At 42.0% G+C, this 18,017-nt stretch overlaps 1 protein-coding gene across 1 annotated transcript in view; it reads left to right on the forward strand.

Moving 5' to 3' along the window:
- The window catches only part of PAK3 (p21 (RAC1) activated kinase 3), an 83,801-nt gene that overhangs the window by 42,274 nt on the left and 23,510 nt on the right, over positions 1 to 18,017 (forward strand). Inside the window, exons 3-8 of the mRNA XM_064463368.1 lie at positions 2,467 to 2,567; positions 7,307 to 7,460; positions 9,259 to 9,296; positions 11,881 to 12,012; positions 12,980 to 13,142; positions 17,854 to 17,917. Of these exons, the coding sequence (XP_064319438.1) occupies positions 2,467 to 2,567; positions 7,307 to 7,460; positions 9,259 to 9,296; positions 11,881 to 12,012; positions 12,980 to 13,142; positions 17,854 to 17,917 (652 nt within the window). The remainder of the gene's footprint in view (positions 1 to 2,466; positions 2,568 to 7,306; positions 7,461 to 9,258; positions 9,297 to 11,880; positions 12,013 to 12,979; positions 13,143 to 17,853; positions 17,918 to 18,017) is intronic.

Genomic DNA, 18,017 nt, shown 5'->3' on the forward strand with positions numbered 1-18,017 from the left:
AGCATTTGGACCATAGGTGCTACATCCACAGTCTGATAGGCAGAGGTTTGTGAAGCAGATGAGCCAAATCTTGGGGAATGAGCTGGAACGCTTGCCCCCCTGGGCAGGAGAGGTCTAGAACGGACAAGTGCTGCTTTTGATGGAACGTTTTCTGTAATGCCTTGTTTTGATTCAAGATTTGACTGTTGCTTTGAACTTAATTTGATGATCCTTTAAATCTAATTTTCACTGCATTTGCTTGCAATTGATGAGGTAGAAGAAGCCAGTTTTGTTATCTACAGTAGAAAGTTATATATGCTGAACGGAGATGACATCTTGTAACGGGCAATATCTATCCTGAAAATTAAACATCACCATCATCTTAGAGATAAAAGAAAGGGAAAAGCCTTTGCATTTGTATTTGATATATTGCTGCCATCTTTACTGAATGCTAAATGAAAATAATTCATCAGTTGACATAGTGTAGGAGTGTGCAGTGCAGACAAAAGGTGACAGTTAATTATTTAATAAGCATAAACACAACAATGCAGAGAAAGGATTAGAAACATCCAAAATATTCTATAATTATGAAGAACAGAGCATCTTCCAACTAAAGGAGGCTGTAAGGTAGAATAAGAAAGAAATGTGGAATATTGGTAGAAGGAGACACTGACTTTTGAAATAAGAGACACAAAATTGTCTTCATCCAGCTGTTCCTGATGTGCATAGCATGGCTGTCACTGGCACTGCACCAAGGGAACGTGGAAGGTAAAGACAGGACCTGAACAACTGCTGCTTTCTCTCCTGCTGAGGTGTAACTATGGCATGTATATTCATTTTCATATTATCATCAATAAATGGTGATGCACTGGCCTTTATGGATCCTGATACAGTCCCATTGTGATAGGGACAGTATAAACCACTCCTGTATCTCTGGATTTCTCACAGCTGTTAGTGTGAAGTCATGTCACATCAGATCTAAAGAGCAAGCCTGCTCAGGATCACGATAAGGATGTGTAAACCAGATACGCATTAAGCTGGTGAGAAGGGCAGCAGAGGAGAGGTGGGATCCTGGGGTGCAGAGTGCTTCTTTTAAAGATGGGAGATGATGTGACTTTTTTGTATTCTGCATGAGCGCTTTACGTGTGTGTTATTTCCTGAGTTTGTGTTGTTAACGCTGGCATACTGCAAGTGGGCACTGTAATAGTTGTTCTCTTCTAATCATTAGCATGTAATTTTTCTGCTGAAATGACAGATGTATTTGGTGGAACAGCAGTTCCCCTCTCAGCTGTTTTAAGGTATACCACTGGCACTAGAGATAATCCTATAGATAGCTCTGTACTGTATTATTCGACTACATGGTAATTAGTCTTGGAGCAGGCTTGTTCTCCAGGGAAGCCAAATATTTCAGGTACCTGCCAGCAGGATAGGTGTTTGAACGTGGGTTATGCTATGTTTATCTGGGTGTCTGGGAGTCGTCCAGAACTGGTATTATTGTCACCATTTTTCAGAGACATCTCTGCTGAATATGGATTCTTGACGCATCACAGTGAAGGCAGCTTCTCTCAGCCTTTATTCTACTCATTCTTTATCAGGGTCAATAAAACTGGGCTGAAGTGTCATTTGCCAATAGTAAAAAGCACAGGAGATGGATGACAATAAAGGATGTTACTCAGAAAAGGAGGGAGATAGAAGCCAGTCAATCTGCATGTTTCTTAAGTCTGTCTCCTTCAATAAGATATGGCACACTCGGTGAATACCAGTGGGGTGATTTAAAAACAAGGAATTGCTGGAGACTAATAAAGCCTGGGTTTTACAGTTATATGTCTTAGTTAATTGAGAGCTCAAATGAAGCTTTTCCGATACCATTTATGGGATCTTGTTGCTGTGCAGATTCTGTGGTTTCTAATATAGAGCTGCTGCTTCAGCCTTTTACTCAGGAGGCAGGAATAAGATCTTTGTCTTCTCCTGAGCTGCCTGGCTTCACAGAACTTGTGGGAACCTGGTTTTCTTAAACCCCTCCTCTCTGATTTGGCTTAGTTTGACAGCAGGTTCAAAGCGTGTTGGAGAAGACACACATGCAAACGGGCATGCACATGCGTGTCATGGGTGCTTTGCTTCTGCAGGAGCCCACAGAGCAAAGTCAAACAGGAGTTAGTTGCTGGATATGAATACTTGGTGAAAAAAGAACTGGTAATAGAAAGCATCCTGGCTAGAGAGAGCCTAAGTAGGCTACTTCATGAACAGCTTGCTTTGGCAGCTGCAACACTGATTGGAAGAAAATAAAAATGAAATAACACCACCTTCCCAAACAGGGCTTGAGAGTTAGGCTGGTGCTGTATTAGCTTGGGTCTATTTGTCAAGGAAGATGGACGTTAATTGATTTGTTTTCCACTTTTAAAATACTATTCTGAGCACACGCGATTGTGAAAATCTTTGAATGAAAAGCTGTGCAGAAGATAAGTGTGTGTTAATATTTGCCTCTAGCCAACAAGAAGAAAGAAAAAGAACGTCCTGAGATCTCTCTTCCTTCAGACTTTGAACATACCATTCATGTGGGATTTGATGCCGTCACTGGAGAATTCACAGTAAGTAACTGCTGTATTGCGTGCTTACCAGAGCTTCTAGTTTCTTGATGGAAAAATAACCTCCTGTTGCCAGAAACATCAGATGACAGCATCCAGGCTGTGAAGAAAGAGTCTTATTGGGCTTAGGATTTGGAGTGTTTTACTTCTGATTCAGGCTGCTTTTTTTTTTCTCCAAGGATTGTCAGCAGAGTGTCTGTGGAAAATGAAAACTAGGAAGAACGTAGGTGTATGCTTTTATCAGTCCCACAAGCTGCTACAGGGGTTGGTTATTCAGTGTCTTTAGAAAAGCATAAAAAGCCCCCCCACATGTGCATAGTGTATGTCTTGCTGTAGGCAATGACCCCCAAAGCGCAAAGTCCAGCTGCTCTGCAGACAGCCCTTGGAGATGCCCGGAAAGCGGCAGCATTGTGAAAGTCCATTCATTTTAATATAATGTCCTTCAAAATATGTCCATAGACTAGGTGATCAGACACGTTTCTAGCCTTTATATATTAATAAAATAGCAGTCAGATTTTTTTCTACTTATATCACAATGAAGTGTATGAGGTGTTGGGAAAAATGAGTCTGATAGAAGCTCCTTGAAGGGGCTTCAGAGCATTTTCTCTCAGGCTACTAGTTAAGTGCTGAAACCATTAACCCTTAAAGCTAAGACGGCAGTAAGCTTACATTTGGCTGAGCTGTGGAGGTGAGAGGAAACATTAGCAACCCTCCGTACCATCAGTAGCACCCTGTGAGCTAAGTGGTCAGACTGTGTTATCACCGTGCATCAAATTGTAAAGCGTGCTAGTGCTGACTGGCTGCATACACCAAACAGGATGGGACAAATCATTTGCCTGGGCAAAGGATGGTTAGTTTTCAGAATTTGAGCCCTAAATATGATCTCTTCATTATTTTTTATTTTGATTTTTACTTTTTTTATTTTTTCCCCCAGAAAACATTTCAGGAAGCTGGAAACTTTCTGTATGCTACAGCAGCAGTACCAATAGCAATAACAACAACAATAGAAGAAAAAAAGAGATACATTTAATGACAGTGTGTCTTCAAAGGAGTAGTAAAATTGAATCATCCTTAGTAATTAGGAAATACAGCTACATTTAAAATATGTGGACTGGTTAATTAGCCTTTTTAAAATAGAAGTCACTTATAAAATCTTACTTCAAAATTTATTCTGTGCCAAGCCCTAGGGCTTGATTAAATGCTCATTTAAAAAGCCCAGATGTGGTCATTTTTGATCAGAAGCTTAGCATAAAGCTTTTAAAAGTGTGTTTTCCCTGCTATCTATCCTGGTTTTCCTGTTTTTTCTTCTCTGTCTTTCCCTGTAGCCACTTTATTGATCAGGTTAATCTTCAGTGCCATTCTCTTTATCTTGGTATCGTGTCATATTCTGTTACTTTCTGCTTTCGTTTTCTCCCTTTTGTGTTTGCATCTCTTCTTCCTGTCTTTCTTTCTTTCCTTGTTCGTCATTTCACTCTCTCCCTACTGAATGTTCAGCTGTTCTTATTCTATATTTGTTCTTCCTTTCAGCCTTCTGCCTTCATTTCTGCCCCATGCTTCAGCCTTTTCCCTTCTGGCTCTGTGCAAACACGATGGGTCACAATCGTGTTCTCTTGTAGACTGACTGGGGGTGAGGATCCCAGTTAGTTTCATGTCCCTGCCAGCTGGAACAAAAGGGAGGGACGTCGAGGTTAACACACTTCAGTTCTAAGTACAAGCACTCTCTCTCAGTACTTCAGAGATCACGGTTTGGATCAGTTTGAATGTTACGATTGTCATCATCCAGTGTGTCAAAACAGTCTCTAGCATCGGAGGTTTTTTGTGTCAGATGCCACCAGCCCAGGTCCTGGCCTTTTAGAGAACAAAGCGATTGTACATGGCTAAACGTGTCTGGCTTTACTGCTGTAGCACAATTTCTTTTTCATATCTTTTTCCCTTTCAAAACAATGGACATTAGATGGCTGCTGTTTTACAGTTATGCAATATTTCCTCGATAATACTTTTTCCTAAAGCGTGGAAGCACAACGCTGCAGTTTGAGAAGGCTCTAAGCAATTCAGAACAAACCAAAGGGGCAGGTGAATTGCCCCGTGCAGCTTGCCAGCCCAGGGCAAGTCCTTAGTGGAGTAAAATGTCAGTCAAAGCAAGGGGATTTTGCGCCATTCAGAATCAGCTATCAGCTCCCAGTGAATCCCAGATGCAAGTATTACGCTACACATTATGTTAGGCATGTTTGATTTGTCCCAACCTGGATACAACCCGTGTATCAGCTGGGTAGTCATGTGGTAAGTATGTCCTGCTGGAGGGACTGCCACTAGCCTTATCATGTAAAAATATTCTCACTGTCTAGTGATCACACTGTCTGTCTCTTTCAAAAGTTTGGAAGTGCCATGGGAACGTCCAATAAATGTGCAAATATATGGGGGTTTCTGTTTTGAATTATTACAGTTGTCATGCCAATAGTGTCTGCTCTACTGGTTATGTGCAATGCATTGGGCCATTTTCGGACACCTAACAGTCACCCCCAGCTGCATTACCTGATTGCTGTTAGTTGCATCTCAAATCAAAGTTGCATGGGCTCCTGAGTTTTGGCTTCTGGGCTTGAGCGCCGAGCTGTGTTGTTGCTCATGAACGTATGTGATATCTCCATTTCACTGTGCTTGGAGCAACCACGTTTGCTAAGAAGTAGGGCTTTTAAAGCTCAAAATAAATTTAGTTGGAAACTGTTGGGCGGGAGCATGCTGCTAGAGCTTTATGTTGATTTATTTTGAAGAAACAGTTGCATTTCTGAATGGAGGGAGAAGTGTGGTTTGCAGGGCTTTGGGGAGCGCGTTTGGTAAGGCATGCATTTTTGGAACAATTTCCTGATCCCCAGTCTAGAATAAAATGTGGTCACCCACCAAACTTCTAAAGTTTCAAGATTATGACATTAGCAAGTGGGAGAAAGTTGTGGCTATAGATCCAAAGAAGTTCCACATTATGAATCTAATCAAGCATTTATTTAGAATTGTCCTGATTTTCAGTCTGACACGCATAGATGATTTGCGTTATGACAATACACAACCTCCCAGTGTGAAATCTGAGTTTGACCAGCTGCTTTCCGCCCTGCACTTTGGGTCATGCACTGGCCAATTGTGATCTTGGGGCTGGAGATCTGGTGTAGAGCCATTCAAAAATTATAACCTGGCTTTCAAAACTAGACAAACAGCAAAAGCCCAGATCTTTCTCTATTTTTTTTTATTTTTTTAACTAAAGAAAGAAATCGCAGGTAATTTTTCAAGTCACTGCCATTAATCCTCAGTAATATATTTTTGAGGGAGATAAAAACTGGTTTAAAAAAGAGAGGAGGGGAAATGATGCTTCCAAACTTTGGAACAGTTGTGATTTTTCTGTTTTCCTAAGCCTGCCTTCCTGTAGCCTGTCCACCACCTAATCTATTTGGTTTCTGCCTCGTAACTCCCATTTTAGATGGGACTTCCCCATTTTGGCTCATTGGTTTCCTCCTACCACCTTCTAAGTTGTCCCACATTCTGTTTTAACTTTCTTTTCTTTCTTTATTTACGTCCATTACAGCCAGATCTCTATGGCTCACAGATGTGCACAGGGAAGCTCCCAGAGGTGCGTCACAGGCCCAAAAGAATCTTACATCAAAATGCTTCTTTGAGATGTCATAGCACTGCAGCAGCAGGTTGATGTGTGTGCAGTAGATTTGTTGCTTGGCTTATCCCACTTTTTTTTCATTAATCCTAAACTTTGGAGGCCCATGTCACACATTGTTTTGTGGAGAACTTCGTAGGAAGAAGCTATATTGAAGTGTTTACCTAGGTTGGGGTGGCACCAAGGCTAAGTTTAAATGTACTTCAGGTGTAGTTTTCCATTCAGTAAGCACTACAATTTGCTGGTAGATGTTGGCTGTGCAGTAAATGGGGAAAATTACAGGCTTTCAGATTTAGGAAATTATACTGGATATTTAAAGCAATTTCTCATCAATATAATTTCAATGCAGAGCTGCGGCTTTCAGCGATTGGATCAATTTTCAAATGCCACCCTCGCTTGTAACATGTCCGAGAATGCATGCAAGGCTTTGGCGCGCTCAGCCTGTTTTCCAAGTCCCTGGTATTTCTGTATATTTACAGCAGAGAACCTACAGAGCTACAGGAGCTCGAAAAAGAGGCATCCTTAGCAGCAGTGGTACAACTCAGTGTTATGATTTTTGAGAATTTAATTGAGATTCTTAACCCCGCAGTGTTCTCTGGCATGCTGAAAATGTATTGTATCAGGGTGGGGTTTACCTTTTAATCAGACAGCAGTGCTCATTTCAGCAAAATGCGTTTGCGTTATGAAGCATTAAAAATCCAGTGTAAAGCTCCTAAAACACAGTGTTGTCCACAAATGTAGATTAGTCTTGTTATGTTTGCACTGAATCAACAGGAAAACAAGCTAAGCTTTAAATCATTATTCCATGGGAGAGCAGAGTTGATTTAAAGAGGAGTTTCATGCACTTTTTTTCCTGTCACAGTCATAATTTTCTTTTCTTTTTTGAAGTTGGATCCTGGTTTTAGCTCTATAATTTGATAGAGAAGAGAATGATTGCATCTAATGTATAAGCTACTAATTTTAATTGTTAAGGTGTCAATCAAAATTTCTGAAAGTAATCTTACAGGTAGCATGAGATCTTGGTAAAGATCCGTGAGGCTGCGGCTGTTAAATATTCTAAATCCGTGTTCTTTCCACTTGACACCTACAGGGCATTCCAGAGCAATGGGCCAGGCTACTACAGACCTCCAACATAACAAAACTGGAGCAGAAGAAGAACCCACAAGCTGTTCTAGATGTTCTCAAATTTTATGATTCCAAAGAAACAGTTAACAACCAGAAATACATGAGCTTTACGTCAGGAGGTAAGTCAACGCATCACTTAAAAGGGGAGTGTTAGGCCCCAAAACAAGTCAGACTGAAGTTCAACGTTCAAGTGGTCAAGAAGCGACTGTAAAAAAATTCCGCTTTGTGGAATACTCCTGAAGTAAACTGTATTTCTTCTTTCGTCCCCTCTATGTCATTGAAACTGTGACTTTTCACTTGTTTTAGAACTAAATAGGATACTAGGTGGAACAGTCGTTACCATTTTTAGTCAGAAGCATTAGTGGCCAAATGTCAGTTTTAGTTTTGTTTCTTCACATCCTTGTGCCTTCACCGTGTTCAACCTGGGGTACGGGATGTACTTGTTTCATGCGTTTTTTAATTACTCTTGGATCCTTTGAAAAATAGGTTCTGGAATTCTTTGTGAGACTTTGCGATAGAGGAGAATTCTCAAGGATTTTTTTGCGTTAGCTGTGGAGGTGATGAGGTTGTGCGCAAGTTCACAAACTAACCTGGAGCAGCTGCTGTTGTGGTGTAGAAGGGAAGCTGCCACAGAGGATGGCAAGGAAGGCATCGGTGTCCCAGGCAATCCCCGTAGCGTGCAGGAAGACCTTCGTGACCTAGGCATTACCATCTGAAAGCCGGCAAATGTGATGGGGGTGTCATTTTTTCCCTTGGCTGCGTACAGTCTGCAAAATTGTAGTGTAGCATTGCAAAAATGAAAAAGCAAGTCTGTGCTGCATCTGTGGTTTTTTTTTTCCTTTGGCCCATTCTTTCCTTTTTTTTTTGCTAGACAAACTCTGGCTGGTGACACATCTACCAAGTAAGCAGAGGCTTTTACTAGGTGCAGCCTATCTGGCTTTATTAATATGTTCTTTTTTTTTAAGAAGAGAATTTATCATTAAAATAACCATTAGCTCATCGTTATAGCTTATCATTTTGTTCTTTTGCTATTCCTTAGTAACTGAATTGATTTTTAAACAAAAATACCATTAAGATACCATTACTTTGGTAAAGCTCATGTCAACAGCTTCAGCTAATAAGGGGGTGCCTCTATCCAACAGGGTGTGGACAGCATTTGTAATTTAACCTGCAGTGGTTCAGTTCCCTACACGTGATAGTCTGTGGCAGCGGAGTCTGTAATTTCCTCAGTTTGCTGGTTCAACCAATACAACTTCCAAAATGCAGACTGGGAGAGCTGCTCAGAATTCCTTCTAAAAACTGTGCAGTTATCTCCAGAATGTACTACCATTTCTCTTCTTCTGAAGGAAAGCATCTTTTTCTTTTTTTTAAAATTCAATATTTAAAAGGTTTGACGGTCTAACTTGACACTTAATGTTTGCTAGAATAGCAGTTACTTTTGTGATGAAATGCAAAATTCAAAGCAGTTAGTGTGTGTGCCTGAACTCAGGAGCTGTTACTGTGCTGGGCACTGCCACGGCTAAGGGGGATTTTGGGGAAGCTTTTATGAGGAAACATTTTCAGCAAGCTAAAGAGAATAAATGCATGCAATTTATTTAAAAACAAATAAACAAAGCTGTTTTAGCTCTCGGGTGGAACAGAAGCATTGACTGTTAAAGAACAACTTGCATTTTCTTGACCAAGTTCCTACTTATTTTATTTACTGGCAAAACAGGGCAAGAAACGGACACAAGAAACTGTAGAAAAAGAGTAACCTAGTATATTGTCCCGTTACCTTGCTTGCTATGTAAAATAGCTGTTGCTACTGGAAGGGTGTTGTGAAAGAAAAATGCTATTTGGATTGACTTGTTCTGTGGGATTCCCCACAACAGCCAGTTTTACAACAGCATCTGGTTAACTTTCCCTTGCACGTTGCAGATAAAAGCGCCCATGGATACATAGAAGCCCATCCTTCGGTGAGTGTGAAAGTAACCTTTTACTTTCATAGCATTTAAGAATTGTGGAGCAATCTGTGAGCTTTGCTGTTTGTGATAGAGTGCCAGCCTTGTAGGCTGAAAGAAAGTACATTTTAGTGTCTTTGTGGCAGCAGAAAAGGGATCACTGGCTGTTTTCTAATTTTCTGTTTAGGAACTTTTAAACAGATGATAGTCTGGTTTTGCAAACAGAAGATTGCTGTTCTTAACCATGCTAGAATATATAATTTGCAACAACATGCCGTACTGTCTAATTAGCCCATTTTAATTTAGTTTTAACAACTTAGAATCCATTTCTATTAAATTTTATGATTTATCCTTAGTACAGCTGGTTATGTAGTTGAATATAAATAAAGTTATAATTGATATGTAACTCGCTGGAACCATTGAAAGAAAGTTTTAAATAATCATCCACTTTTAATTAATACTGGATTGCCATGGCAATCCCAGAGATGTAGTCATGACATCCACATTAATATTGACCAGACTTATTAGTGTTAACATTAGTGCATTAAATAGCAAATGACTGGATGGGGATTTGGCCTTTATTTTCAAGTGTTAAGCAACTTAATATTAGGTTTGTGATTATACAGTAGAGAGTGTGTATAATGAAATGAAAATCATCTTTGAATATTCACACTTTAGATTTTCAGTTGATGCCACTTTCATTATCTTTAATAAAATACACTTTTAAAAGGAAGTCTGGGGTTCGCCAGAGCATAGTAAGCCTTCCCAATAGCTTTTCTGATGGGTATGGGCACACTGGCAGATGCTGTGGTATTTTGTTCTAGCAGACATAGACAGCGGTGAGGCAGTCAAGATGTCAGCTTTCGGAGTTACTGACTCAGAGGATGCTGGCTGAATGTGATAGTACAGGGAAAACAACTCTCTGACAGGATCGAGCAGTCATTGGAATTACTTTAATTTCCTTTAACTCCTTAATGGGAGTCGGGCATTAAATAATATGACATTGTAGTGTTCTCACTGCACAACTTAGTGCTGTCAGACCAAGCGGAAAAAATAGTTACAAGAATTTGACATAACAGAAATGTGTTTGTTCCCTTTTTCATTCTTCCCTTAATCACCTTCTATCCTCATGTAAGCAAAACGCTAACAATGCGTAGAAAACTATACGCGCATCTAATGTACGACAAAGTAACATTCACCTTCCCATTAGGGCACCCGTGGCTTGACAGAGTTGGCCCTTAAACTGGGGTTCAGAATGCCTGACGTATCGTTCCCTGCTTTGGCCAGATGAGTTGCCTGTTTCACCATTTACCTTTAAAAGTTGGGTGACGGATCTGAGTCTCACAGAAAATACAATGCTCTGTGCGTGTGTCCGTATGGCAGTGTGCTCAAGTACAGGTGACTTAAGGCAGCGATACAGTCATCTGTTCAGTAAAACACAGGCGAGAAGATCAGGTCTCCTTGTTTCCTGCGGGCCGTCCCTTACTGGTGTTAATACTGGACCAATTTGATGCCATTTTAAAGTTAACACAAATGCGATGTGAATATGTAGAATAGGGCCTTTGGTTTGCTTCAGTTCTCGGAATGGCTTCTTGTAGCCAGCTTTAAAGCACTTGGTAAACACTTAACAAGGCACCTTTTTGGTTTTTTGTTTCACCAGCAATTTTGCGACGTGACCTAACGCTCTCCGAGTGGCAGCTGGGGCAGAGGGGGTGGGGGGTTCAACTCACCTAACTTTAAATATCTGCACTGTAGGCTTCAGTTTATGTGTAGGCACCTGATCAGCCAGACTTCCCTTGCCTGCCCCATATCTGGGGTCTGCCTGAAGGTCGACTGCACCCTGGCAGTGGCTTTTATTCTCCGCTGCCTGTAATGGGAGCCTGGGCGAGCGGTCGGGATGCCTGCCGGGCAGCCCCGGGCGGGTCGGCAGGGTGCACCTTGCTGCTGAGAGGGCTGCTTTCGCTCTGGCTTACTGTTGCCATAGGAAACAGGAAAAGAGTGAAGAGATCGACGTGCTAACTTCTGATTAGGTAAAGAGGAGAACGGTAATGAAAAAGGACCTACTAAACAGGGAAGTTCAGCGCTGTGGAAACAGGCAATATGATTACCTTATGGGTAAACAGTAAAGAAACAAACATCTTTTTTCCTCAAAACCAAGTTCCCAGCAAGATGACAAAGGAGGCTTTGCATTTTGAACTGCGTTAATTAACCTGGCCAGTAGATAAATACCTGTTAGCTTAATTAACTGTTAACCATTTCTGTAGACACAATGCCAAAGCGATTAACCAGCAACTAGATGTGATTTCTATTGATATATTCAAGCGTTACATTTTGTGAAATCAGACTTTGACTAAGCATGGGAATGATTTAGTTGGTTTTAGCAAAAATGAAAAACACCAAGACAAATTAACAAAATGGCATGGTAATTTGTAACCTTTAAATTGTATTGTGCCGTGTGGAACTTAGAACTGAGGCCTGTAGGACTGTAGGCGTGCCTAGATTGGTTTCTGATGTCTAAGCAGACTAAAGTTGTGTATAATTGTCAAACCTCCCAAATGCCAAAATGGTGACTGTCACTCATGTTACTGTCTGTCCACAGAGCACAAAAACAGCATCAGAACCCCCGCTAGCTCCCTCTGTTTCTGAAGAAGAGGATGAAGATGATGAAGAGGAGGAAGATGACAATGAACCTCCACCTGTTATTGCACCACGGCCTGAACATACAAAATCAGTAAGTCCCAGGTTTGGTTAGCACTGTATTTGGTGTAATTCAGAGCTGCATGTTCCTGATCAGACTTGCAGATGAGGATTCTGATGGCTGGAGTCCTACCATGACATGGTGCTCACCCAGGCCATGGACACCAGGGGAATCTGTTTTGAACTTTCACATTTAGTCATGAGTTTCCCCATGATTCTGGTAAGGTCTGTGAATTTATCTTAGTTATCAGGCAAGAGGTAGCATTGTGTCTTTTAATGCTACCGGTGTAAAAATGAGCAACTTTGTCCAAGTATCCGTGTGAGCTCTCTGTCATCAGTGGAGTGGGAGCAGTCATCAGACACGGTTCACACCTTTGCAGGACACATAGGAGAAACTGTTCCCTGGAGGTACCTGTCCCTCTCCACAGAGTAGCTAAAGGAACAGCTTAGACTACACCTTTAACTTTTACATGACTGAAGTTTGAGAAGAATCCTACGCAGCTATGCACTGTAAAGAGAAGGCAGGTCTCAGAAGGACTGGCACGCAGTTCCTAATGGCCACTCCCTAGAGATTGAAATACTGATGAGAAGTCAGTTCAACAGTTTTGATCAGAAAAGGGAAATGCTCCCTGCTTCTGTTCAGACAGTTACGTACCAGCTAAAGAGTCATTTTGTTACCCATGAAAATGCACAAGCATCAAGGAGCAAGGCTCTGCGGCCCTGGACAAAACTATTTCTGTATCCTTGCAAGACAGTAAATTCATTGTTTCAGTCATCTTTCAGAAAGTCAATGAAAATTTAAAATTAGACTTGCCATGAACGTGTGTAAAGCTAGCCTTCCACTGTCACCCGTTCAGTTTGAGAAGTGGACAGCAAAACCAAATGTTCTAAGAGCCCTGGGTGTGGCAGACAGTGTCTTCCTAAGGGTTTGCCTTTGAAATGTGATCTCAGGGGCATCTCTGCAAGCCACCTTTCTGACACACAACAATTTCTTGTCACAGATCTACACACGTTCTGTAATTGAACCGGCCGCTGCACCAGCACCAGCTAAAGAAGCCACCACTCCCCAGCCTGAAAACTCAAACACAAACACTTTGTACAGAAACACAGACCGGCAGCGAAAAAAATCCAAGATGACAGATGAGGAGATCCTAGAGAAATTGAGTACGTATTCTGTACTTTTTTTGTTTGATAAAGTGACGTACTGTATGCGTGTCTCAGGGTTATGTGTACCAAACATTCATCATCAGTTTAGTGTCACAAGTCACTTAAGACTCCCTACACAAACTGTTACTGTGCTTAGAGGAAGCGAGAGCGCACTCTGGGTGTTCCTTCTGCCTCTGAGGGCAGCTGTGGCTGGGTTGGATTTGCCTGAGCTTCCTTCTACGCTACAGGCAAAAGCAGAGATTGTTTCTGGTTGAGCGAAAGGCTGCGACCTAGTGAATGACCTAGTGAGCTCCTGTGTGCTGATGGCCAAACTGCACAGAATATTCAGGTTCCTAAATTCTCTTTAGACTCCTGACTTCTCACCAGTCATTGGAGCCAAAATACTTTGCAGAAATCTGTTGGTGTTTTGGGTTTGTTTCGTAGGGTTGATTTGTTTGTTGGTTTTGGTTTTTTGTTGGTGTGTTTTGCCAGTAGACGACTAGAGCACTGAGCTGATTCCTTCAGCCTCAAGAAACATTTCTGCCCCAGACAGTCTATTGGTGTCGTTTTTATGATTGATGGTAGTACTACAACTTCTACTAATATGTCAGAGTTAATTTTTATAAGAATTCTATGTTTTTGTCAGAGAGAACTCCTTTGAAAGAACATCGGTTGACATCATGGATAGAGAGGAAGAGGTGTTTTCACTGAGCCCCAAAAGAAAAAGAAATACTTTTATAACAATCCTTATTTTATTTCTAAGCTTTGTGCTTATAACGATACATCGAAGAGACGCATCTGCATGGCGTGATCAGGTAAAACTGCACTGCAAGCATTTCTCAGGAGCCAGCCTCCAGCACATCCACTGTATATTCCTCAGATACGCGGCACTTTGTCACAGCTAATTCCCAGCCAGTTAATGCTATTAGAAATCTAACCATTGGCCCCAAACCCCTGCGCAGATCATACTCTAGGAAAGCACATCAAGCCCTTCGTGATTCTGCAGTACAGCCAATTTAATCTGCTTCTTGCACGTAATAGCTGCCAGTGCTATGTTCTCAGATAATAAATTGTTGGGTTCATGTCACAGCCGAATTTACTCTGTTTACCTACCATTAACTGTTAGAACAAAAAGTGGATTGGTCTACACCTCCTGTGGTTGCTCTCAAAGCCAATAATGTTCTGTCCTTAATGGTGGCAGCTGCCTGTAAAGGGGTGCAGTCTGGCTGTGGCTTCTTCACAGTGGTTGTCAATGCTCGTTCTTGTGCTCTACCACCCTTTTTGTCATACCTGCCCTGCCACTGATGGCTGGTGTGACTGCAGAGGCTGAAGCCTTCCTTAGCTGTGAGATTTCAGCTGCTTGTGCAGTTTTCTGCACCCTTAGCAGGTTGATGGGACTATAAAGAACTGAATCTCGGTGCCACTAGGGAGTATCCAAGCAATAAGTTCAATAACTTCAACTGAGGGCAAAAGGAAATAAATTCTGGACCAGATAGTTACCTGCAGGTGTGTCAGCTTATAAAGGGGGGAATTACAGCTTCTTCAGGTGAGACTAAATGTTTGAGGCAGTCTTCCACCATGAGATCTGCAGGTACCCCGCATACATGAGCATAACTCTGTGTATGGTTTATTTGAGCTTTTCTGTATGCCAGATGAGGACTGAGTCCTTGAGTTATTGTGGGTGATATCTTTGAAATGTTACATGCTGTCATGCTTTTTTCTTTCTTAAGAACTTGATACCAGGTGAGCAAGGCCTGAAGGTCTGCCTTGGGCAAATTGTGATGTGGACAATGAAAATATTTTTGTGCTTTCAGGAAGCTATCTGTAAACAGAGGTGATGCTTTTTTGTTATAGTCCTGGGCTAATTATATTTAAGCGTTGTGTGGGGGTTGGTTTTTTCCATTTTTTGTTTTGGTTTAACTCCTATGACTTCTCCACCTTGCCTACTTCCCCCACAACTGATTTTATGCTTCTTTTAGGAAGATGTCCCCTGCCCTCTCTTATCTTCAATTGCTTTCATAACTCTTTTGTGCTTGAAATAACTTGAAGATTTTTTCAAGCCACTTGTAATAAAAGTTTTACTAGGGAGTAAAGCCTGTAATATTGAGATAAGATCAAACAAAATTCTGTCTGTAATGAAATCATGAATATGTTCCACTGTAATTATAAAACAGAAGCGGCCCAATTCTGCTTTCTTATCCATTTAATTTAGGACTTGATAAAGGAAGGTGCTTAAAGACATAAAAATAACTGATAAGTTTATCTTTTGTCCAGAGTAGGGAGTGCTTCCCTGAAGTGGAGCCACGTGCCAGTCAGTTTGTTGATTTTAGTGCTGTTATATTTGATGTGCATCAGCTTAAGCACAGGAAACCAGCCACAAACAACTAACTTGTGAAAGCAGGTACTCTAGTGTTGAGGGAAAACACAGAAATCTGACCTGCAAAATCCATGGCAAATTTGGAAAATTCTTTTTCAAAATATTGGTTCTGCAGTCTTTTTCTGTATTCTTTTCTAATGTGAACTTCCATGAAATTCTGATAATCTGTTCTGATAGATACCCAGTTCCATTAACTAGCTGAAAATAACACCTAGCCAGGCACTGGCAACGCAGTGTGTTTCCTGTTGTCCAGCCCAGCACAGGATCAGGGCAGTGGGTGGTTTAGTACTGCAGCGTTGCATGGGGATCCCTGTCTGGGGGATGGTTAAGCTCAGCAGTGTAAGCAGGAGAGTATGCTTTCTCATCTCACATCGCTCCCTCCAGTCAGTTAAAAGGGAGCCCCAGACTCCTCTGGTCATATTCTTCTTGACTGGAGTTACTCTGTGGTGGAGACTCACTATAGAGAAGCAGAATAGAAGTTTTGTCTTACATTATACGTTTCAGTGAGATGAAACTACGAAAAGTTAACCAGGTCCTGAGAGCATTTTGTCCTTGGCTTGGACTCCAGACGGTCCAGTTACTCTTGACTCTTGCAGGCTGGCATAGCAGGGCAGTCCCACTTCAGGCTATGTGGGACTGTGTCAGCATCCTCGGCCCGCAGGCAGGCGCCCACACTGCCATCAGCAGCGTGGTGGCGTTCCTGGAGTGCCAGGTGAGGGCACCGGGTACCGCGGGGCGAAGGAAACCTCTTCTGCAGCTCCCGTTAGCGATCTTGCCACGGCCAGCAAAATAGTTTTAGCGGGAAGTGTACCAGATGGTGTTGATGCCCCGACTTCTTGCCATGCTGGCAGGCAGGATTCCTGGCTAGGCATCCAGTCAGGTGCCCATTCGGATGCTAAAGCCCTCTGCTCCAGAGAAATGGCCTGGACAGGGGAGAGAGGTGTTCGTTACTAGGCAGAGCGAATGGTGCATCACCTAGTTCTGTTTTGGGTGCGCAGGTGAACAATTAAGCATGTGTTTGTGATACAGGAATGTTGCCAGATCAGTCAAACAAAATGTGCTGCAAAACATTCAAAGTCTTTCCTTCTGAACTAATCTTCTTAAAGTGTTTCAGTGATGTACATTCCAACTTCAGAAGCCATTTGCATTAAGCCATCACCTTAGGCTTCATTTTTTGTATTTTATGTAGTAAACTACCAGACCAGAAAAAAACAATATATTTTTTTTAATTATTCCTTCAGATCTGAGTTTATCCGATTTTGGCTCTTGTGTTCGACACAAACACAGTATCCTAATTACTGCTTTCTCTCCTTCCCGTTCGGACTGCCCACACCTCCGAGTGGGCAAGAAGCCATCAAGCAGTGCGTGCTTTAATTTTACCTTTCGGCGGCACACGAGCTCCACAGTGGCTGATGGGCACAGACTGCCCCGTGCCCTGCGCAGGCTGGCCGGCCCTGCCTTCCCGCAGCTGCAGCGCGGAGCTGCCGGGAGGCGGCAGCACCCCATCTGGCCTGGCTTCTGCACCGCATCGCCTGTACTCGTGAATTTACCGGCACCCCGTTTGTGCAGCTAGCTGCGTAACACTAGCGCCTGAGCAATACTGCTGTTCTTGTTATCCGGCATGGCTGTGCTTATTTGTGAAGATCAGCATCTGTGCGGTGTTGAGAGCGCGAGTCAGACGCTAGTTACTGATCCGAGTCAGGCTGAAGACAAGCAGTGTGGTTCTTAAAGTGGCACAAGCAAGGTCGTCTTCAGAACTTAGCCTGGTAATAAATTATGAGGGTCATAGTTCTTAAAGCCCCATAATTATTGATTATAACATGAAACGCTGTTCTTTAAAAATGTAAAGGCATTCTTCCAGCAAACTGCTGAAAGGCTGAGAAGATCCCCTTCTCGAAACACTTTGCAATATTCTTCCTGTACCAAAAATGGTACCTGTTCATAAAAATTGATTTCAGAAGCCAAGGTGCATTTAATCTTCAGAAGTATTAAACCTTCTGTTGAATCACACAGAGTGCTTATTCCTAAGAAAATAAAGGCTCTGTTGTGTCAGCTCTTATTAATGTTTATAGACGATAAACGCTTGCATTAGTACTACTTCTTTTCTGATATGTCTCCTGCGAATGTTTCTCCATGTTCTTTCCATGTTTCCTGCCAAGGTAACTCTCCAAAGGACTGCAGAAAATCAGTCTTCGTGGAGGCCACCTGTGCTACGGAGCTGCCTGTGTTGTTGTTGTTGTCACCCAACTGACTACAAACAGCTCACAACCCCAGGCAGTGGGGCTGCACTCCTGATCTGCAGTAAGGTGTTATCTCTATTTTTAAGTAAGCATCTTTAATTTTTTCTTTCAGGGAGCATTGTGAGTGTGGGAGATCCTAAGAAGAAATACACTCGATTTGAAAAAATTGGCCAAGGGTAAGTCGAATTGCAGTTACTTATACAAAAACAAGGGCCAGGTATTTTGCTGGTATAATATCAAGCGTGAAGTCAGGCAACCTCCAAACGTGTTCAGACA

Source organism: Phalacrocorax carbo, chromosome 11 (assembly GCF_963921805.1).
Source record: "Phalacrocorax carbo chromosome 11, bPhaCar2.1, whole genome shotgun sequence".
Classification (NCBI taxonomy): Eukaryota; Metazoa; Chordata; class Aves; order Suliformes; family Phalacrocoracidae; genus Phalacrocorax; species Phalacrocorax carbo.